The 25,399-nt window shown below is 33.2% G+C and overlaps 1 protein-coding gene across 1 annotated transcript in view; it reads left to right on the forward strand.

Moving 5' to 3' along the window:
- eys (eyes shut homolog) overlaps positions 1–25,399 on the forward strand; it is a 407,203-nt gene that overhangs the window by 194,612 nt on the left and 187,192 nt on the right. The window contains exons 24-26 of the mRNA XM_056471602.1: positions 2,164–2,335; positions 5,382–5,460; positions 19,331–19,530. Of these exons, the coding sequence (XP_056327577.1) occupies positions 2,164–2,335; positions 5,382–5,460; positions 19,331–19,530 (451 nt within the window). The remainder of the gene's footprint in view (positions 1–2,163; positions 2,336–5,381; positions 5,461–19,330; positions 19,531–25,399) is intronic.

Raw genomic sequence — 25,399 nt, forward strand, 5'->3', positions numbered from 1 at the left:
TACTTTATTGTAGTGTGAATTTGATGTTGTTCAGCTTGGTTGTAAAATTAGGTTTGAGAATAGTGCACTTGATATTACCTGGTCACATAAAAATACATGATTACACTTTGTATTTCAACAAATTATTATAATGCTGCAAATTGAAGGTCGAATCCTTGTTATTTCTGGGTGAAATCATCACTAGTGGCTCTAAAACACTGGTATTTTTACTTCCATTTAGACATAATAATGGAGGGGAAATTATCAGAGAATTAACATTTTAAAGGGGTCTGTGCTTCATACAAATCTATCTATTTCATGTACTCAGGCATTTTAGAAAATAGCATTTCTTCATCTTAAAATATTGAAATTACAGAATTTTTCCATTTCAATTATGACCTTTCTGGGTGATTTATTATTATTATTATTATTATTATTATTATTATTATTATTATTATTATTATTATATTCTTTTTTTTTTTTTTTACTGAACCCTTTTTGTAGTAGATTTTACATCATCAGTTAGGTCTGAAATTTGGGTTAGAGAAAAATTAACTACCTGGTCACAATTATGACTGCATGTTATATTTTTAATAATATGTCATCTATAAAAACTAGTAGTGTTACAAGTCTTCTTCTTTTTTTACTGAGACAATTCACAAAATATTTAAAATGTTAATCTATTGACTTTTATTTTTTTTTTTACTGTATAATTTCTCAGCTTATTCATTTTTTGACGTTTTTTTCAGTATTCTTTATCAGAGTCTATGTTATTGAACCTTTTGGTAGTTGATTTTATGCTGTTTAGTTAAAAAGTTAGAAAATAAGTTAGAAATAATGCACAACATGTTGCCTGATCATGTAGCAAAACAGGACTACACTAAAATGTACTTTTTTGTTATTGAACCTTTTGGTTTTAGGGATTTAATGTCATTCTGCTTAGCCATCAATCTATCTATCGTGTCGGGGTGAAATTATCACTAGTGGCTCTAAAACACTTTTATATTTACTTCCATTGCACAAATCATCATTATGAGAATATTACCAGAAAAACCATTTAAATTGGCTCTGCTTTTGTACAGAAAACTATTGAATGATTTGCAATATGTACACTACTTACATTAAAGCTAACATTGGTCTGTATTTCACACAAAAAAATAAAATTGCTTGAATACGTGTGAATGGAGAATAGTAAATAAATTATCCAAAACTATCCAAATACATGAAATAAATTTAAGAGTTGAGGTTTGGCAAATACACTGGAAAAAAGTAATCATTCATCCAATTGAAAAAAAATGTAATGGTTCACATCTAAATTTTATCACTTGACCCAATAAAAAATAAATAATTTACCTTAAACAATATTTTCTATCTTCATGAGAACAATTTTATATAACCAGGTACAAAGCATATTTGTCTTTTTGAAGAAAGTCAATTAATTTAAATGCTCTTTTTTGTTCTGATGAAGAAGTTATAGCTTTAATCAAAACAGCAATTCCCCTAAAATGTTCATTCATCCAATTATAAAAAAAATAGGGTAATGGTTTCACATCTAAATTTGATCACTTGAGCCAATGAAAACTAAATCATTTGCCTTAATATAAGTCCATGAAAGTACAAAGCATATTGAGTTTCTGTTTAATATGCATACACTGGACTGTGTGAATAACCTTATAATTTTACATTGGTCAAAACAAATATTTCTTAATTTAAATCAAAAATTAAACTTAATCCAAAACATTTATATTTAACTATGTTTTGAACTTAAAATATATTACTGGAAAAATAAAACAAATAATATTAAACTGAAATAAAATATATTTTTTAATTGGATAAAATCCTGCTTGAATTCTGTTTCACTGTAAAAACTTATTTCCTGCTAATTAGTTTAAAGTTAAAATTAATTGTTTAAAGTTAATACAGATTTTTTTTAACTGTTTTAAAGTCTTATCTTTATTGCACAAATAATTGGAAATATTATAGCATTTCAGCTTAGGTTTTGCAAATGATTATTTTACATCTTAAACACGTCTGTCAAATAGAAAGAAAGAGAAAGAAAGAAAGAAAAAGAAAGAAATCTGACATTCACACATTATAAATATAATGAATGAATCCATCACCTTGATATCCGAGTATTTCTAAATGTGATGTATTTATCTGCCATTGATTTTGTTCTTCCCGAAGGTAAATGGTGCGAGCTGAACGTTGATGAGTGCAAATCTAATCCATGCCGAAACAACGGGAGCTGCATCGACGGCCTTAATGGTTACCAGTGTGTTTGCTCCAGAGGTTTCATGGGCGATCACTGCGAGAGAAACACTGACGAGTGCTCATCCGGACCCTGTGTTCATGGGAGGTACATTAACCTTGCTGAGCCGTAACCACTTGTATTTCGAGCTCTGTGATTGAGAGCTTTGTAAATGGCCATCCCATCCATTCTGAAAGAGAGAGTATACCTGTGAGTCTTTTAAAAAAACAAATGTGCTCGCGGTCCTTCTTGCCAGCTCACTCTCAATTAGCTGTTTGGCAGTCTGGTACTCCGTAAACACAACATAATTAGTCATTACCAGCTGTTTCTTGCACTTTGAGCATCTAACCAAGTTACAGTAGTAATTTGATTTTGCATAAAGTGCTAATGCCTTAAATAGACACAGGTTGAGTTGAACAGGTTTTTCTTCTGGGAAACATACCTGGAAAGCATCTTAGGTTTGTTATTTAAAAGTGCACATATGTTGTTGGCTGCGTGTTGCCACAGTAATCAAAAATGTATGTAAAGCAAAACTGAATGTTAATACTATTTTTAATACTGTCTAGTTTTGGCTAGCAATTTAGATTTGTACTTATCAATTAAAAAAATAATAACTAATGTAACTTAAATGCAGCCACGAAATTTTATTTATTTTAGTTTTTCTCACCATATATTTTAAATGAAAGAAGATATTTTTAATATGGAAACTGATAGCATTAACTTCCATAGTATTTTTGTATTTTTGAGTTTATAGGTTCCCGTTTCCAACGTCCTTGAAATGATCTTTTCTGTTCAACAGAACAACAACAACAACAAACAAGAAACACCACTTGAGATTGAGTAAATGTTGAGTGAATTTTCATTTTTTTCATTTGAAAAGCTTGTCTTGTTTTCCAGAGCAAATATCTTAAGATTCTTACATCAAGGGATAATTAATTACATAAAATGTTATTCAATTCATGTTTATTTGTATAGCGTTTTTACAATGTAGGTTTTGTCAAAGCAGCTTAACATAGAAGTTCTGACAAACTGAAACTGCATCAGTCCAGTTTTCAGAGTTGAAGTTCAGTTCAGTGTGGTTTAATTTTCACTTCTGAAAGTCCAAACACTGATGAGCAAATCCATCCAAAGTCCCAAACCAAGCAAGCCAGTGACAGTGGTGAGGAACAAAATTCACCAATTGATGAACGTGAAGGAAAAAACCTTGAGAGAAACCAGGCTCAGTTGAGCACGACCATTTCTCCTCTAGTCAAACTTCCTGTGCAGAGCTTCAGTCTTGGGGTTTGCAGTCTGGGATCAATGCGATGACTCGTCTGTCATTGTGGTCTATCAAAAATCAGTTTCATGCTCTCCGCTCCTCCATGACCGTCACAGCATCAGCTCAGGATATGGCCTGGTCCAGGATTATAAATATTAAGAGAAAAAAGCAAATTAGGCTTATTTTTTGGTTTAATTCATGTCATTACAGAAAAACACCTATAACTCATTAAGAGAATAACTATTTCGACCATGCATTGGGTGTGCTGACCATTTTTGTGTTTTTAAAAATAACGAAAGTGGATTCAGGCATGCCCTAAGGTCAATAAGGCCATGCACTTAGATCATTATAATTGAACTCCAAGTTTATGTCTTGCGGATTTTATTTGGGTTGAAACAAGATTCTACAGTTAAAACATTAATCTAAAATGATTTTCCTTCGTGTCTGCCATGTAAATAGTAAATGTGTCATGGTAACAGCTTCTTAAATATAGTGGCAGATGAGAGTCTGATTGGTTTAATTCACATTAGGCCAAAATAAAAACACCCAAACTCAATAAAACAATAAGGACAACCATTTAGACCAGGGTGTCCAAACTCAGTCCTGGAGGGCCAGTGTCCTGCAAAGTTTAGTTCCAACCCAATTAGACACACCTGAACCAGATAATCAAGCTCTTTCTAGGTATACTAGAAACTTCCAGTTGTGTTATTGGAAGTTGGAGCTAAACTATGCTGGACACCGGCCCTCCAAAACTAAGTTTTTCTGACCATTTTTTGTCCTTAAAATAGCAAAAGTGGATTCAGACATGGCCAAAGTGTCAATAAGACCATGCGCTTAGATTATTATTTGAACCCCAATTTTATGTCTTGCAGTTGATAGATAGATAGATAGATAGATAGATAGATAGATAGATAGATAGATAGATAGATAGATAGATAGATAGATAGATAGATAGATAGATAGATAGATAGATAGATAGATAGATAGATAGATAGATAGATAGATAGATAGACAGATAAGCAGCAGCCTCAGATAGATAGATAGATAGATAGATAGATAGATAGATAGATAGATAGATAGATAGATAGATAGATAGATAGATAGATAGATAGATAGATAGATAGATAGATAGATAGATAGATAGATAGATAGATTTTTTTGGTAGAAACAAGCTTCTACAGTGAAAACATCAATTTAAAACTTTTATATATTTTTATATGCCATTTAAATAATTTTAAAACAGCAAAATATATAACATTTATATCAGCAAAAGCTGCAGCAATGTTTTGCACATCAAACACAACCAAAGCTGCCTTATTGCCTCTCTCCCTCTGGCCATTTGCCATCCATATTGTTGAGCCCTGTAAAATCTAGAAATGAAATAGGGAACACAGTTCATGCCGATAAACATGCATAGGTTTATAAAAAGATGCATCTTTAAATTTTATAATGCCATTATACTGCTTATGAGTTTTTAGGGTGGATAAAAGATATGGGATGTCACCTGGCATTAGCTGTTAAAACAGCAAATGAGCTGTTTAATCACAACCTAGTAAATGCAGCTCTTGCGCATTAATTACCAATCAATGTGACTTCATCAAGACAGCAGGAGTGTGAAAGTTGCAGTGTCGTGCATGTGACTTTCCAGCATTGCTAATATGATCTGACCGTATATTATTTACAAGAACCTCACTAATGAAAATCCCTTTTATAAGCTTGTTGTTTTATTAGTCCTGCTGTTTTACTGTAAAGCCTCTGTCAGAAATCACTGCGCAGGTAATCGTGGCTGAGGCTGCTGCTTCATCGACATGTAAAATCATCTCTCATAAATCATAAATAATGAATGCAGAATTTGCACATGTCAGAGCACATAAACACTCTCTTTTTTCATTGCAGTTGCCTGGACGAAATTGATGCATTCAGCTGTCAGTGTGAGGTTGGATGGACCGGGCACAGATGCCAGATCAACATTAATGTGAGCATGTTTTTTTTTTTTTAGCTTGTCCAATCAAGATTATCAGTGCATCTTTTGAGCTGTCAGTTATTGGTGTGTATTGTGTATGTCAGCAGAATGGTAGCCACAAAAGCTTTAACAGAATGGGCCTATCATGCACTCAGCGCAATAAGGCAAGATTTGTTTTGCACGATTTGTTGCTATTTTCAGACCAGCACAACCATAATTTTGATGTTTTGCTCCATGTTGTTTAAATAGCAAATGCACTTGCGTCACTTGTGGACTTTGTGGGCGTGCTGGTATATTAGACCAGAGGTGTGTTAAGGCACATTGTTGGTGGGTTGCTATTTTGAGGAACTGAAATAGACTTGCGCCAGAGCACGTTTTTTATGCGCCTAAGTGGGTTCAAAAGCTTACACGTTACTTAATACACACAGGATGTACAGCAATACACAAATATCTTTACAAATGAAAAAAATTAAAGGATTAAAGTGTGACAAATTATTATTTTCTGCATAAATAAAAAAAACCTCTGCCTTCATGCCTTAATGCCTTTTTTCAGTTCATTCATGACAATTTGCATTTGTATAAAGATATTATTATTAGCAGTATTATTTATTATACTTATTAAATTATATAATCAGCTCCAGCAGTGAAAGCATCAAAATCTGCTACATTGATCTCGTATTTAAATGGCAGTTGTAGAATATTATCAGCAAACACTCTGCTTAAAAAAATATGCTTTCTAACGTGAAAATGTTGCACGCCTTTTATCAAATTCATTTAACTATGGAAGATCAAGTTGTTGCATTTGTTGTGGCTTTGCTTCACTTATCCAATATGTCTGAAATATTCTGAAGCAGCAATACTGTTTTGTACTGTCATTATATTTAGCATGAGATTCCAGGTTTAAAAAACATATCTAACATTAATGCACATCAGTAACTCCCCAGTAACTTTTTTTATTGAAGTCCCTGTAAGAAAACATCATAAATAGCTGGAAATCCGGTGACCCCAATATTTAAACCCTTGGGAACAACTGTGGTTGGAGCCAAAGTTCACAGGACTGTGTTCTCTGGAAATCTCGTAAGCAGTGGATTTCTACATTCTGATTGCTTTGCCGCCGAACCGCTCCATAGCTCATTACCATAAAGTTACCTTGATTTCAACTCTCCTCGACACACACACCGGCGAAGACGCGCCATGCCACTTCTCGGCACTTATCGCCGATGGCTCCCATTGAAAATTACTGCCTTCCGACGACTACTTGCTGCCTTCAGTGTGAACACACAATTAGAGTTTTTGTCTTGTTTCTAGTCCAGATATCTAAAGAGTCTTACATCAAGAAGCATTTTCTTAACAAGTAAAAATACTGTCTTGTTTTCATGAATAATATGTGAGTGTATTTTGTGTTTATATAGAGCATTTAATGTGTATGGTCACACAGCCAAAGCGCTTCACAATCATGAGGGGGGTCTTTCCACACCACCACAAGTGTGCAGCATCCACTTAGATGATGCAACGACAGCCACAGGACAACTATAGGTGGAGTGGAGAGACAGTGATAGAGCCAATTTAGTGCATAGGGATGATTGGAAGGCCATGATGGTTACACCCCTACTGTTTTGCTAAAAGTGCCATGAAATTTTTAATGCCCATCAGGACCTCGGTTTAACGTCACATCGGAAAGACAGCGCCCACTGACAGTATGGTGTCTCTTTCAGTTTTTTACTGGGGCATTAGGACTCACACAGACCGCAGGTTAAGTACACCCTGCTGGCCTCACGAACACCACGTCCAACAGCAACCTAGTTTTCCCATGTGGTCTCCCATCCATGTACTGACCAGGCTCAGCCCTGCTTAGCTTCAGTGAGTATCCGGTTTTGGGCTGCAGGGTGATATGGCTGTGGCTATATCAAAATTGTCAAAATTAGGTGTTTTTACTGAAACAGTCAACATAATCCGCTAATGGGGTGAGCAAAATGATCTAATATTCAAAGTGACAAGAAGAATATTTTGCTAAACACATTGGCCAAAACAAGACAATCTTCTTGTTTAGAAAATGCTTCTTGATTTAAGTATTTATAGATATTTGGCCGAGAAACAAGACACAAATTCTAAGTATTTTATTTTTTATTTTTATATTTTCTAGTAGATTTGTTTTCTAATGGCCTGTTTCCACTAAGTGCTACAGTACGGGTCGGTACGGGTCACGCTTATCAGGCTTGCGTTTCCACTGCCAAAAAGATACCAATGGTCATTCTCACTCAAGGAAATGTCTACAGTAAAGCTGTACGGGTCATTCACATATCATATGAGAAGCACTTCTCACAAAACAGATGCTGTGTACACATAAATACTTGTGTATAAATGTTCATCTCTAACCTTTCTTTGAACATGATTTGATTATAACTGCATAGATCAATGATGCAAAATAGCCTACTGTAACATCTGCAATTATATGAAATAACGACATAGTATCGCCCAGTCAGAGCAAACCTCTCATGTGTCTTTATTCTTCACCAGCACATGTAACCTCCTGTTAGAAAGTAATTCTGTCATTGCGAGTTCATAATAGTCCAAAAGGTGATGATAATAGTTAAACTTGGCAGTTTGTTCATGATTCAGGTTGCTGAAACAATTTGCTCCTTTGTTTTTTTACGCGTCACTCGTGTGTTTGTCCGTTTCTGAAAGGATCGGATGTGAGAAGCACTTAAATAATCAAGCAGCGAGCTCTCTGGAGAAAGTGAAACCCCTCGCACTTTTAGACTGGTTCGTAAAACAACTACAGGACACAGCAGATTTTGTTCTTCTTGGCTTTGTAGCTGTTCATCAAGATGACGACAAGGTTTGTTTGAGCTTGGGTCGACCTTTGTTTGTTATTATATGTATATATAAAAATGGTGTAACTGTATGTCTCGGCTGTGTTTTTAAAAAATGGCGCTTCCTTTGTTTTCATTCTCCTGCTTGTGAAATCTTTTTAAACCAATAGCGTTCAGCTGCGCGTCTAGCTCCGCCTTTTGGTACCCTTTTGTCATGCTAGGTAACCTTTGCAAAGGGTACCAAAAAAGTTGTATGGTACTGTTTGCTTTTTGGTACCCTTTGACAGTGGAAACGGCCATAAAAGCGTACCGAATCGCACCATACGGCACCATACCACTCAGTGGAAACAGGCCATAAGTAGAAGATATTTGGAAAAAAATCCTAGTAAGAAAAGCCTTTTTGCAGTGCATAAATATGTATCATTTATCAAGGCTAATGTTAAGTTGTTGTTGTTGTTGTTTTTACATTAGCAGAATGTTCACCAGAGATTATGTTACAGCAATGATGACATTTGAGTTCCTATTGGTGGGAAGGTTTTGCCTGTTTATTGCATCTTCTATTTAACCATAACCTCCTATGTAGATTTCCATACACAGAAACGTGAGAGCCATAACAATCACTAAACATTTCTTACACACTCTTCTCTCCTTGCACTTCCAGCCCTGCTTTTTTCCTTCAGGAAATGCAAATCTACTCGAAAATCTGCAGCTGAAAGTTACTTAGCATGTGAAAACCAATAAACAGAATGTAGATATGCGGAAATACAAACAGTTCTGAGCCCATAAAGCCCGCTGCATTCATTCACAGAATCATAAATCAGAATGAATATGCACATTATGTCAAATGGAGAGACCCGTGTCCAAAGAGTCCCCGGGCTGTAATGAAATCAAAGTTCAAGGTTTAACAGTGAGTCTGTGAGACGTGGCCTCCACATTTCATTCAGCAAACAGGGAACTGTCATGTAAAGCAGTTAGCACAGAATGCGGAATCAAACAAGAATACAAACAGAGTCTCTGACACACACTTTTTTTCTGTGGTTTGAGCTGCGTATCACTATACTCGCTCTTGACAGGATCTACTTTTTGACGTTCGGCACTGCCATGAATGGCTGTCTGTGCCTTTTGTCCTAAAAATGGTTTGATTTGTGTTCAACTTTCAGCAGCGTTAACAATCAAATACAGGGCGATGGGTTGTGCCGCCACCGGTGTTGTGTGCTGGAATGATCCCAGTCGGACATCCTGTCAGATCTAGTTTATTGTCATTTCTTTCCTATATGGGGAGTGAGGAACACAAAAACAGACACGCTGTAATGTATTATAAAATCCATGCTTATTGGAAATATGAATGCAAAATATAAAATATGCTCTGGGTGCATTTAGTTGCATGTTTAAACTTACAGATCCACAAGAGGGTGCTGTGTACATTTTTGCTAATCTGAAAATATGTAGGTGTGCATTTAAGATATACATCCTTTTTGTACATGTCTATAAGAAATACGAATGTGAAATGTGAAACTTAAAATGTTGCTCTGGGTACATTTAGTTGTGTGTTTAAAATGTCGGATCCACTAGACTGTGCTGTCTACATTTTGGTCACACTTTATTTTGATGGTCCGTTTGTTGAATTTAAGTTACATTACATCTACATGCCAATTAATTCTCAGTAGATTATAAGTAGACTGTTAGGTTGGGGTTAGGATTGGGGTTACTGTAAGTTGACATGTACTTGCAAAGTTTCTTATAGTCAGTTAGATGTCTGTTGAAGGAGCAGTATCAGCAGATATTAAACAGACAGTCTACTAATACTTAAATGGACCATCAAAATAAAGGGTTACCTACATTTTTGCTAATCTAAAAAAATATGTAGGATTTTTCTTCCTGTACACGTCTGTAAGAAATGCGAAACATAAGATGTTGCTCTGGGTACATTTTGTTGCACGTTTAAAATGCCAGATCCACTAGAGGGTGCTGTATACATTTTTGCTCATTTGAAAATCAATAGGTTTTATTGTACATTTGATTACCGGTCCTCCTTGTACACGTCCATAAGAAATACGAATGTGAATTGCAAAACGTAAAATGTTGCTCCGGATACATTTAGTTGTGTTTAAAAGGCCAGATCCACTAGAGGGTGCTGTGTACACTTTTGGTTTTGTTGTGCATTGCATTGTCTATCTTTCTTGTACACATCTATAAGAAATACGAATGTGAAATGTGAAACGTAAAATATGTTTAGCTGGGTACATTTAGTTGCGTGTTTAAGATGACAAATCCACTAGAGGGTGTGTACATTCTTGCTAATTTGAAAATCTGTACGTTTTGTTGTACATTTAATTTTCTGTCTTGTACACAGCTATAAGAAATAAGAATGCAAAATGCGAAATGTAAAATGTTGCTCTGGGTATATTTATTTGCTTGTTTAAAATGCCAGATCCACTAGAGGGTGCTGTATACATTGTTGCTAATTTGAAAATATGTAGGTTTTTTTTTTGTTGAAACAGTTTTGCATGCAACACTTTTTTCAGTGCAGCAAAGACTAAGTAAATAAAAATAGTTATTAAAACTATTATGTTTAAAAATCTGTTGAAAAAAATCTTTGTTGAACCACACTTGGGTAATATTTGGCAAGAATCAAATTGTCTGGAGAGCTAATAATTTTGATTTAACTTTACACATGCATAGAGTGCACACATTATACACAGTACAGTAAATATGTGAGTATTCTGTACACAAAATAATTAGTTGTAAAAAATGTTGCCGCCTTAAATTAAATTGAATCAAAGCAATTTTTGACTTGTAACTAAACTTACATAAAACACAGTTGAAGCTTATACAGTCAAAAACAAAATAGTTTGAAACATTATTTTTAGTTAAAGTAACAAATATTTAATGACTTATTGATCGTTGTTTTTAGTGTATGATTATACTATACTATATGTGTGTGCTAAATCAATTAGCTACAGTCTAAAATAAAATTAAAGTTTGCATACCTTCCTTAATAGAAATGACTTTGAGTAGTTGTAATATATCAAGGCTGGTAATTGGTTCAGTTTTCAGTCTGGTTCTGCTGAAAGGTTGCTGGTGTATTCTGAAGAGCGATCCATAAGCCATCACCGTTGTGCCCTTCAGCAAGACTCTTATTCCCAGGTTGCAGTGGGGGGTTGTTCAAGTTCAAAGCAGCTTTCTGAAGGGACATCTAAAAGTCACAGAATCAAGTTCAACCAGACCTGCATGGTGATAAATAAAGATTGTATTACATCTTCACGCCTGTGCTCTACACTGCCCTAGAAAGCTGAATAAAGTAACGATGGTTTTTGAATGATTTGATTTCAGTTTTACAGTTCAGTGTTCTCTGAATCTGAGCTCATATATATATATATATATATATATATATATATATATATATATATATATATATATATATGTATATATATATATATATATATATATGTATATATATATATATATATATATATATATATATATATATATATATATATATATATATATAAATAAATAAATATATATATATATATATATATAAATAAATAAATATATATATATATATATAAATAAATATATATATATATATATATATATATATATATATATATATATATATATATATATATATATATATATATTACATAAGAAACAATATAAAAAAACAATGGTAACACTATAATAATACACACTATAAATCATTTATTAAGCATTAGCAAATAGTGAATTCATTATCTGTTAAGCATTAACTCTACATTAATAAGCGTTAGTAAGCAGTTTATAACTGCAGCTACAAATGCTGTATTCTTGACTTACAAACATATTTATAATGTGCTTAATACTTGTACTTTCATACTTTGTTAATGATTTATTTTTCATTACTAAATTAAGTATCGCATTATTTACAAACCATTTGTATTTAAAAGTAGTTCAGGGTTTTTAGGATCATTCAGAATGAGTTAGTAAATGATTAATAAACTATTGAAATCAACATTTATATGTCTTATTATTCAGGCATATATTAAGGGTTACTATGTATGTTAATAAATGCTTTATTAGCTCAACTGCATCTAGTTTTGTGACCTAATCTAAAGTGAGGACTATTTATGTTTTATAAACCCCTTATAAATGACAAATAAAGGCTCAGTTAAATTCTAAACAGGAAAAATGACATTATTCATTCCTTTTCATTTAAAGATACACAAATAAAACTGTACTTCAAATGAAAAATAAATCTTTGCAACCTTATCTAAAATGAAATAACTGTAGAGTTTAAACATTGCATCTTATTATATTGTTAAATTGTTGTTGTTGTTGTTGTTGTTTTATCCAGTTTTATGTCGTATTTTGACACTCCTGTTATTCAGCATTGTTTAAACTTTACAGTAATTTTATTTTTTAGAAAAGATTACAAAGATTATTGTTCATTTGATTCTGAGCCTTTAATTGTCATTTATAAGGGATTTATAAAGCATAAATAGTCCTCACTCTAGATTAGGTCACAAAACTGAATGAAGTTGAGTTAATAAAGATTTATTAACATATTAGTTAACTATTAGTATATGCCTGAATAATAAGATATGTAAATGTTGATTTCAATAGTTTATTAATCATTTACTAACTCATTCTGAATTATCCTAAAAACCCTCAACTACTCTTAAATGCAACTGGTTTGTAAATAATGCAATACTTAATTTAGTAATGAAAAATAAATCATTAACTAAGTATGAAAATACAATTATTAAGCACATTACATAGGTGCTTATAAGTCAAGAATACAGCATTTGTAGCTGCAGTTATAAACTACTTACTAACGTTTATTAATGTAGAGTTAATGCTTAACAAATAATGAATTCACTAGATGCTAATGCTTAGTAAATGATTCATAGTGTGTAGTTATTATAAAGTGTTACCAAAACAATATTTTCAGTTTTTAGTTGTGCAGTTGGGGTTATATGATCAAATATATTAGTCTAATATATTTGCATGTATGGGGAGAGCGGGGATGAAAGTAACAGTGATTTTCTCAAAGAAAATGGATTGCCGGGGGGCAAGGGGTCCGAGGGGTTTCTAATGCAGCGTCTATGGGACAGGACAGTAAATCGTCTGGTTGCCATCTCACACAATTTTTTTTTCCTTTTTCTGAATGTCTTTATAACACCATCGTGGAGTTTTTCTTTTATTATTTCATCAAATAAGATTGTAAAAAAATATATTTTTTGTATTCTCCCATTCACTGCACTCGAAGTTTTCACAACTATGACGACTTCCGCTACTGAGAAACCCAGAAGTGTTATCTTCTTATTGTGTTTCTCTTTTCATGCTTCACAGTGATGATCAATCTACAGGTTATTTAGTGCAATAACATACCCTTGAGTTTGCAATATCTGGATTTTTCAATTTAAAAGTGAATCAGGTTCAAATAGCAAGAGTTCCTGTGGGGACAAAAGTAACACTGTTATTTATTTCCTACTAGCCATGCCTTATTTTTCACTTCCACATTAGAGTTTTTAGTGTTTTATTGAATGTTTTATAAGATTTTTTATAAGATTAATGCATATTGCCAGTAATAATTGAAAAAAATATTCAAATTATAGAAATGTTTAGCATTTTGCATTGTTTGGTTGCTTTTGAAACATTTGATGGAAGTGAAATTTAAAATGAAAATGCTGTTTAATTTATTTAATTAATTTATTTATTTTATAAGGACAAAACATGTTTGAGGTTAACATTTAACAAGGTCATCGTCAGATATATTTAAAATAAACAAGATTAAATAAATTTACCCACTTGTGTGTTACTTTTGTCCCTGCTTATGGGGTCAAATAGAAGTGTGAACCCAAACTGGTCTCACGGTTATGATTATCATGCCATTGATTTGGTTCAATTCGATATCTCGGTGCTTCACAGTGCATTAACGATCCTTTCCATAAACAATTTGATATTTTACTTAACACAATTTTTGTATTAACTTTTAATTTATAAATATATATTATTTGTAATACAATTTTGTCCTTTAATACAGCAGTCAGATATATGTACTGTACCTTTAATTTTACCTCAAAGAAAACACTCTTTTTGAATATATCAAACAAAACTAAAGTACATGCACAGAGCAACATGAGCATTTATAGCAAATAAACTAATGTAAATAATATCTAGCTTGCTTTTTGAGTGTTGTTGAGCGAGTTCCTAAACGCCTATTGATCACAGGCTCAAAAGAAAGGGCTGCGTACGGCTAACAGTCAGCAAGGCGATTAGCTGATCAATTATAGACGGCGACGCGATGGAGAAAACTTGCTCTGCACACACGCTTGTGTCTGGAACCACGGGTAAATTGTTGCAACAGCTGAGAGAGGAGACAAATCGTTACCTCACGAACATGCCAGCAGGTCAAAGGGGCCACAAAGAGAGAGAGAGAGAGATTCCAGCTTTAATTTTTTACTTGCTGGGTTCTGATGTATTTTCCTGTCAATGGAAGACTGTCCAGCAAACTCGCAAGCAATGAATTGTGCACAGTTAGCTGCTTTTTAAGTAGTTGAAGTGTTTTAATCACTCGCAGTCTCCTCCCTTACCATAATAAGCTACTGCCATAAAATGCATATGTGATAAACGGCGTCAGTACATAATAACCGGTTACGATTATTACTGAATCAATACCAAATTGTTCGTGTCTGCATTGCAGTGCATAGAAAAAAATAATAATTTTGACACCCCTGGGGTCAAACACCTAGGGCTTTTGTTTGAAGTGAAGTTATATTGGAGTTGTTCTACATTGATACAAAATAACACCTGATTTTGCTAGACCACACTTGTGAGTTAGTAACCAAAAAAAAAAACAAAGTAAAAGTATATTTCTGCTAAAACATTATCTTTTAAATTTAGGGTTTTTTGGTAAGTGCTCTTCATTGTTAGTGCAAGATTTTGTTGGATGAATTGAAAAATAAAGGGTGACCAAATGGCGTATTTGAGAAGGAATGCTATGTAGATTGAGTTTCCGTTATTATAATATCTGTAGATCTGTTAAGTATTCTAAACTTTGCTTCAAATGTTAGTATCTAAAGTAGTGACGGTTAAAACAATGGTTAAAAATGACACTACAATGTCAAAATCTGTTAATTATAAAATAGTTTGTATGTATAAAATAAAATTGAATTAATTTAAACAATAATTGTTTGAATAATTGAATTGAATAAAATAGCAGTGTTTTTTGGTTTATTTACACTTTTGAATTGCAGGACCTTAATATCTGTTTGTGTTTTCTGTTTATTTACGGTTGTGAATAGCATTATAGGATGTTGATCTCTGCTCTGTCGACTTTTGATGTTGAAAATTCAACACTGCAGATTAACAAAGTGAGTTTTACTGATATTTTAGTAGTTTGAGATATGCTTTTGAAATATAATGTATAAGAAATAAAATAGAGAGAATTAAGTCTGTAAAATAGCAGAAAAATACTGGCAGATACCAGGTTTTTGTACTGTAATTTACAACACAAACACACACAAATCACTTCAAACTATTAAAAATGCCAACAAAATTTACTTTTCAAACTTTTCAACATCAAAAGATTTTAGTGGAAAGATCAAGATTCCATAATGCAATTCAAAAACATAAATAAGTGAAAAAACATAAATCCCAAAATACAAAAATTTTTACAGTGTAGTTTGAAATGATATATTTTCTGAGTCGGCTATAGAAAAAATAGCATATAAAAACCATGTGAAGACCTGTCTGTACTAATTATTGTACTAATTGTATGGGTTTAATATTACCTTTAAAAATGTTAGAAATGTCACTTTATCATAAGTGGTCAAAGCAGAAATCAAGGTCCCAAAATGCAACTGGAAAGCACAAATGAACAAAAAGCACTTATAAATCACAAGACATCTGTTAATTAACATTTTATCACCTCAGACTAGACGAGAATAAGCTTCATTCTACCTGACCTCCAGAAATGTAATATGGGACCCAGTTGCATATTCTAAACTTACAATGGCAACAAAGATGATAAGATAGAAAGATCAGACATATTGTTGGGTTATGGTAGATTTTTTCTTTATTTATAATGCTTAAAAGGGAAACGGAGCATATAATCCTTCTGAGAAGAGAGAAAATACAGTAAAAAAGCATATTTCACTGTGGAAACTTTGATTCATCTATCATTGCTACGGTCATTTTGAGTATAATTAAGTATATTTTTGTGGAAGTTATGCATTTTTAAGTGCAAAGTTTCACATTTTCCCTTCCAAAGTATGGAAAATGCAATTAAAAAAAGAAAGTTTACTTGGAATAAATTTACTTTGACATGCATTTCATTAAAGAAAACACAACAAACATTATTCAATGTATTCCTTGTTATTTTTATTGTTTGTCTTTTGTTTGAGTTTTTTTCCAAATAAAGATGTATTCCAATTTTGGTTCTTGCAACACGTTTTAAAAAAAGTTTGAAAATCTTCATATCACATCATTATTTAACAAATTTATCCGATTACTAGCCTAAAATTTCTCCTTTCCTAACTTTTTTTTTACAGCAAAGTATGTATATTTACACATGAAGTCAAGTTGACCAGACAAAACATAAAATATTTTGTGTTTATTGTCTGCAATGAAACACAAGTCAAAGTAAATTTAGAAATCACTACTATCGTTTTATATTCGCATTTTCCATACTGTCCCAACTTAATCTGATTTAAGGTTGTATTAACTCAAACTCTATAGTTGAATCCTGATCCTATATATTAAATCTCTACATGCATTAGATGGTGGGGATAATTCTTCTGGATAACAACCACAGAATCATCTAAACACAAGTGTCTGATTAAAATGCTTCTATCCCTAATTGATTTAATACCTAGCGCGGCCTTAAATGTCCCCCCGAGACGAAACACTTGGCTGCTTGGAGGACTTCAGAGGCTTGTTTGGAATAAATCATTAGCCGCTGTTTGCTCCTGTAATGACCATAGGACGAGATCTGCCATTCTGTTTCTCTGTACTCACTTACTGTATCAACTCCACTAATGTACCATATATCCTTTTTATATTAACGTCTTTAAATCACAGAAATGTAATTAAATGTAGCCATACAGCATGCAGTAAAGACTGTATTAGTGCCCTAGGAAAATGGCGTGTTCAAGCAGTAAACTTGTGATTTAGTGAAAGGTTTTTTTTTGTGAAATATTACTTTAAATATACTGTAATATTAAGCATTATTTAATTATTTAAATATTAGTTATGGATATTTGTATTCTTATTCAAATCTGACAAGTTATTTGTTTAATACAATGAACTTATTCTGTACATACTCAATTGCAATACTAATTTAAACTGAGCTGAATCAACACAATTCTAGAGTTATTTTGGGATAACTTAATTGTTTTGTTCAATCTACTTAAATTTGTGAATACAATTAAGTTAACTTTATCAGTGTGTGTTGGGACAACAGGAACGAATTGTGTGGGACCCCGCATTTTTTCACATTGTACTTGTATATGTGGTTTTAGACCTTAGTCTTATTTTTTATGAGTGTATTTGTGGGAAAAGTAAAAAAAAATATGTTATATGAGTCAAAATTACTGATTTATATTTTATGCCAAAAATCATTAGAGTATTAAGATCATGTTCTGTAAAGAAATTCTAGTGAATAAATTTTAAGAAATAGGTTAATTAGGAATATGCATTGCTAAGAACCTAATTTAGACAAATTTAAAGATGATTTTTTTTTAGGATTGATTGATTTGATTGATCAATTGATTGAATGATTCATTCATTGATTGGTTAATTGATTCATTCATTTATTCATTCATTGATAGATTGTGCCCTCAGTTTCCAATTATTCAAATAGTTTTATATCAGCCAATATTATCTTATTTTAACAAACAATACATCGATGGAACGCGTATTTAGCTTTCAGATGATTTATAATTATCAAAAATATCAAAAATTACTTTCATGACTGGTTTTGTGCTCCTGAATCACACATAAATAACTGAATGTATCTTTAATCACATTGATAAATCAAACCCTACCCCATAACCAGCCCTTAACACCAACCCATACTACAACTGTCCTTAGCCTTATCCATATCCACCCTATACACTGTAAAAAAAAAATTACTGCCCAAACTCAATTTTTTTAGTGACTCGTCACATCTAAATTTTTCAATAGGTCCAAATTAAATTTAGCAATTTTGTATTTTTTTTTTTCAATTGTAGCAACAGCTTGTTAATATTTGCTCAATCAGAAATTATGTGCTAAGTCTGCCCAATCATGTTATTGGCCCAGTTGAATATTTAAATTGTTGTAGCATGCGTTTTTGGTTTCACCTAATTTAAAAATGTTTATTGGTAAGTTTACATTGCTAAAATGACTTTACTGAATTGTTTATTCCCCATTATCCAAAAAGAAAATGAATAAAAAAATATACAAAATAATGATACATTAAACACTTCCACATTTATTTATTTATTTATTATCCAACAGACACTATTGTGAAAATACATTAACACAATAAATACATTGAACATTTCTATAAAGTATATCTTATAAAATCATGCATTTTATTTCTCATAATTTATACAAAGCTGAAGTGTAAATAATACATCCACATATATGTGCAAAAATGTCAAAAACACCATAAAATGTAAGTATTTTTGTGGGGTTACTTGAACTATTGTTTACTGTATAGTCACCTGAACATTACCATTCCTCAAAAGGTCATCTAAACTCATCAAATCACATTTTTAAGGGTTAAACCAATTCATTAAACATACTAAAAACAAAGACGCCTTCAAATCTCAACAGTGGATTACTTAACCCAGTTGACAGATGATTCCAGAACATTTGTCAAGAAAAATTGAAGAAAAATCTTGTATGTTTTTGTCTTTATTTAATAAATTAAGTATTTTCTATTTGAGTTACTTACATTTAAAAAAACTGAAGAGTGCCTGCCCGAGGGCTACCAGGAATTTAGAAATTTTGCGAGCCCTGTATATAAGTAGTTACAGTATATGGATATTGCTAGAAAACTGTCCTTACTGATTCCACTGTCAATGTCTTACTTTTAGGAATGTGAGGCTCATCCATGTCTTAATGGAGGCTCTTGTGTTGATCTTCTGGACAAATACGCCTGCATATGTGCTGATGGTTTCACTGGGAAGAACTGTGACATTGACCAGAACGTGTGTCTGCAGACGTCTCTGAATTTCTCCTTGTGTTTCAACGGAGGGACATGTGTGGATGGACCTGGAGTCAATTTCACATGCAGGTAAAATCAATATTGCTTTATATTACCTAGAAGATATTACTGATCTTTTATGAGGTCTAATGACCCCGGGTTGAAGTCACTTGATTTACACTATGAATACCTTTACGGTATTTACACTAAGTGGTAAACCATGTAACAAATAAATACAATGCCACAAATATCAACACAAAAGAAAGAGAAATGGGATGCATCAGTTGTTCACACACGTATTATTGAATAAATGGTGTACAATCAATAAAATGAGAAGAATGAGAGTAGCGACAATAGTTTTGAAAGTTTTTATGTTTAGAGAAAAACATCTGACTTTGTGGTCTTTGTGGCTGTTTGAATGCATTTGACCACAATGAGCATCTACACTACAAAGAATTCCAAGCAAATGCGATCATGAATACCACTGGTTCTTCCTTATTTTGTCTTGTTGTCCAATACAATAAATATTCATGAATCAAGAGTAAAGATGAATTCAGTGGCAATAGTGATTAAATGCATTGACGTATAGCGCCGAGATGCTCATGGTGACCTGAGTTCGATTCCCAGCCTGAGATCCTTTACTGATCATTCCCCTGCTCCCCATGATTTCATGTCAATACTCTTCACTGTTCATTAAAGGTTATTAACCCCCCAAAAATATATTATATAAGATTAATGATGAAATAAGTTTTAAAATGAAGAGTTTATGGAACAAGAAGCATCAGTAAGTGTGGTTTGATAATAACCTTGTTTTCTCTTTTGTTTGCTTATTGTTCTTACCGTACTGACAGATTTATGAATGTTTAGGTATTTGTTCTGAAAGTTAATTTGCTGTTGTTGTTTTGCCATGAATAAGGTTTTCAAAACAGTTAATTTTTTAATATCAATCTCCACATAAACAGATGAGTTTTATAAATTGTATAGGCGCTCTATCACTATAAGAGCTAAGTGATATTGGATGACATGACATAGCACACAGGGCAAATACTTTACCCCAAAAGTTAATTTTAAATGTTTTTTGAATGACAACCATAGACTGTGAAAGATATATGGATGTAGTATCCGTGACGGCACCCATAGGTTTCTGAAGAGCACAAATGAAGCTACAAGTAGGCGTCACCATTTTGTTCACACATCATCGCACTGACTGGGGGATACCAAACAAAGGTAAAGAGGCGGAGCATGAGCGGAGCTACAGACGCCTGCTTGCATTTTGCTTAGACTGGCTTTTCTTTGGGAGAAACGCTTAATAGTTCATTACCTGCGACTCGTTTGTGTTCTGACCACATGTGCTTGGTTGTGTACTGTATCAATAAAGTGTTTAGTCTTTTAAAAACACTGTTGTAACACATTGAGCCACTAAGCATTGTTCTTATGACGTTTTTCTAGAAGAGGAAAAAGCTAATTACTTCCAAATGCTTCAAATATTGTCTGTGTTAGTAAATGCAAGGCTGTTTATGAAATCCAGGCATAACATTGGATGACAACTTTTCAGATTTTTTGCTTATACCCCCGGTACGTCGTCTTTTAAAATCATACGTGAAATCTTAAGAATTCTTGCTTTTGCATTGAGGCGTCTTTTTAAAATGATTTTCTAATGGCCACAAGCATTTTGCATGCTGTTTATGCACCCTGCACATCTTGCGTTTTAACCGCCTGCTGCAAAAGCGAGTTCCACACACAGATGAAAATATAAACTATAAAACGTCTATGCAAATTAATGCAATACTATATGTAAAAACTAAATTATTACAAACAATAGAAGCCTATAGCCTATAAAAAAGTCAATATTGCCTTGTTGTTTCTCATCTCGCTCAGCATGCACACATTGAACCGCAAGTCACAGATACATGGAAATGAATTTAAATAATATAGGCTAGAATTAAAACAATATAGCCCACTTTGCAAGCTTTCTTTTTAATTATAGTGGGCCTATATAAAATAGAGCCGAACCGTTTCTCAGGAAATGTATTTAAATAAATAATTATTTAGACCTATTTAATTATTTATGTACATTAATTGAGACATAAAATGAGATGGTAAAATGTAATCAACAATGAAAATGTAAAGAGAACGTAAATATAAAAGCATTTTTATTGACTTAGTCCTATCACTTTAAAGGGTGAAAAATCTACTTTTCAAGCTGTTTGGACAGACATATGTGTAGATATAGTGTATAGACCGTCATATTGGGGTGATATAAACACACCCAGTCCTTTTTTTCTCAATTTAACAACATAAAAACGGTGGACCAATTGAAGCGGTTTTCAGACCGACCGCAACTTGACGTAGGAGTGCAGTCCCCCGCCCACCGAATTGATTGACAGCTGTGTATTAACATGTCCCGGTAGTCACGTGTATCATCATACCAACAAGACAGGACATGCGCAAAGCAACCGGGAATAAAAGGTCTGTTCAGTTTGCTAGGATCATCAATCATCATCAAACGTGATCAAGAGTAAGTTTCACATGTTTAAAATGTTTTAAAACAGTGCATGTGTGTAATGAATTACAGCGATTTACTTCAGCTTTACTTCATCAGCACAGCCGCATGTCAGAACAATTATAAAAGAAGATGCTTCAATCCCGGTTTGTGGACGTTAAATCAGGTTTATTTTATACATTAACATAACAGATATCCATACAGCAGTTGATATTAACCTGTATCATGCCACATATGCGTGGAAGAAGAGTGCAAAGCTAAACGAGCGCGCTGTCTGTGTGTGTACGTGTCTGCGCTGTGTATGTGTGTGTGTATCTGTGTGTGTGCATGTGAACTTTAAAATGACATTGTTGCAATCGTTGCAAATGGATTTGCACTCATCGTTGCAAATCCACAACAAATGCATCAAATACTAATTGGTAAAGTTCTGATTGTAGTATTTCTCACAAACGCTACGTGAGATCTTCTTCCTTTATGTCTGTCTGAATCAGCCGAGGGAGGAGATTAAAGCACGCAGAAAGGCATGTAGAAATGGTGGGCAGGGAGGACTAGCCTTAAAGGCGCAGTACAACAAAACCGCAACCTGACTCAGTAAGCTATAAAAAAGAAACTTATAAATAGTATAATAAAAAATCTGATGGGTGTTTTGAGCATTCTGAAGACACGAAAGACTTAAATCTGAAAAAAAGGGGTAACCTAGGTGCCTATTAAAATAACACTGTACATCTCTCTATATTTAGGCTGAAACACTGCTTTATTTATTTATTTATTTATTTATTTATATATTTATTTATTTAGGCCTACTTATTTGTGTTTGCACGTCCATTTTAGTTGTCTTTTATTTCTTTCATTCTACTTTCCAAAATAATTCCACATTGCACTTAACACGTTTACAATGATAATAAAGCTTATTAACAAGTTTTTAATGATTTTGAAGGAATTACAATGCTTTGTTTTATTGTTTATCTTTATTTAGAAGTAGCAGAGTATTTACAGCTACTTTATAGGCTGTTTCTGTCCGTTTATGTCCCATCCCTTTGTGCCCCCTGGCGGCATAGTTGCAAACTACACCTAAAAAAAACATGTTCTTACTCCTTTAGAGCGGCGGCGGTACAAGGCGCTTATATTAAAGTGTCACCTACTGTACATAGAAAGTTTAATATAAACTTAGATAATCTTAAAAATAAAGGGGAAAATTGCCATAATCTCGCTAGGAAAAGCCAATCAATTTTAGCCTTGGGCATGCATATTAATGATTCTGTGTGCAAAGTAACAATCTGTGTTTTGTTCTGACTTTACACTCAATGGATTTACACGAGAATGAGGAAACAATGGTGTTTGATGCTCACTGTAATGTTCCCTGAACTCTTATTATTAAGCTATGGTATTTCCAGATTTTCGTTATATGGCTCTTTTAAATGGAAGCAAACTAACCATAAACCCACATCATGTTCTTTTTAAAAATCTAACTGTGATTAGTTACTGCCAGACTCTGATTCAGATACATATCCGTGGTGCCTCTTGGTCTGTAAAGGTCTGTAAGGTTGCCAGAGTGGATTATTATGCAGCAGCTGCTACAACATTAACGCTGAACTGAAGGGCTAAAATTGCGTTGTGGTGCATTACACATTCTGCATAAAAGGGCCCATCCAACACATAACATATCTCATTATCTCTTCCTCCTAAGACAATATTCTAATGTGAATAAGCCCTCTGTCCAGACTTTCTGATTAGCCCTGGCGATAATGCTATTTGCAATTCTCATCGTGTCAGGAGGACAGATGCATGGACAGACAGACAGCTGTGGAATGAGAAAGCATTGTCTGACTAAATGAGGCCTCTTTGGATTGATTTTCTCAAATGGAAAACAAACGCCCCGGTCCCACTTTGTGTTTACTCTCATTTAAAATCACTTGCAGACTGATGACTCGCAGAACGATTGTATTAAAGGCTGGCTTATTTGGTAATGGACAAAAGCACACATTTTAAAGACCAAAAAACTGGAGTTCAATCAATTTTAAATCAGCCTCTGTCATTTTGCATACCGTTAGAGATTCAGAGCACACTGGGTGCTGATATGTTGATATGAATGAAATTAAAGCTGCCTAAGAACGAAAGAAATGCCTCTTATTCTGCATACATCACAGCATTTCCTATTATCTTTTTTTCTTCTGGAGAAAGTCTTTTTTCTTATTATTTGCCTGGAATAAAAATAAATATTAAAAATGGCATTTAAAGATTTTAACTTTAGGATTTTGTTATCCAATTGGCTACAGAACACATCACTTTTGTCCAATAAAATGCCTCCCTGACCTAACTTGCCTACACTGTAAAAAAATATTGTTGTTTGAACTTATAAAAGGTAAGTGTTCGCACTGCCTTATAGGTTTACTTCACTTAAATAATAAAGTTGACATGACTTGACAAATGTAATGGACGTGGTCTAGATTTAGTTAACTTGTATAGATAAGTTGTTGTAATTAAAGGGCCATGAAACCCCCCAACACACACACCTCTAGTTTGAAAAGAGTCAAGAGTCAGATGTAAAAGCTGAGATGCTCACTAGATTCCTTTTATAAGACTTGGGATTCCTTTCTTGATTACATCAAAGGCCTGCCTATTACACATGGTGCTGGCAATCTGTAACATTTACCATTTTATCAGAAGGTTTTTTTTTTTTATAATAAAATAATAATTTTTATTTTATTATTTATTATTATTTTAATTATTATTTTTCCCATCTGTATCCAGTTATTCTGATGTCATGTGCTTATGTATTTAATTTTCTTAATTTGGTATTTATGTATTTATTGTTTTGTTGAGTTAATGAATGAGAGGTTAAGGGGTGGGATTAATAATGGACAATACATTACTGTTTACCTCTTAATATTTAATTTGTATTGTCATACAAAAGACCAATAAAAAAAGAGTCAGGAATGTGGGTGAGTCTAACTTTGTTTAGGTGGGAGTGTTGCATGGCGAAAGAGGAAGGGTTTGCATGAAAAGGGGAGTATCAGTAAATGCACGCACTGATTTTTACAGGAGCAACACAGACACAGGTGAGATAGACAGTGACTACTGTATGTTTACATGGACATCAGTAATCGAATGATTTGCCTTAATCTGAATAAGACAATAATATGATTACGGTGTTTACATGAGTTGCTTTTTGAACGTTCCTTTCTCGATTCTGTTTTACATGTTAAAGTACATACAGTAGATTGATCAATGTCATTGCGTCACTATGCTATCCACATTTCCTCCGGAGTTTCATGTAATTTCAGGTGTTTCATTCTTAATTTGTCAAATTTAACTGCAGTTTGGCACTTTCACTTTCATTCAGGAACATTTCATGCATGCCCCCCATGACAAACAAGATATTGGATGTGAGGAACTGCTGGAAGAGTGTAGCTCTAATGGAATTTGACACTGCATGTGTTTTTCGGTAGATACAGA

The sequence above is a fragment of the Danio aesculapii genome, chromosome 13 (assembly GCF_903798145.1).
Source record: "Danio aesculapii chromosome 13, fDanAes4.1, whole genome shotgun sequence".
Lineage (NCBI taxonomy): Eukaryota > Metazoa > Chordata > Actinopteri > Cypriniformes > Danionidae > Danio > Danio aesculapii.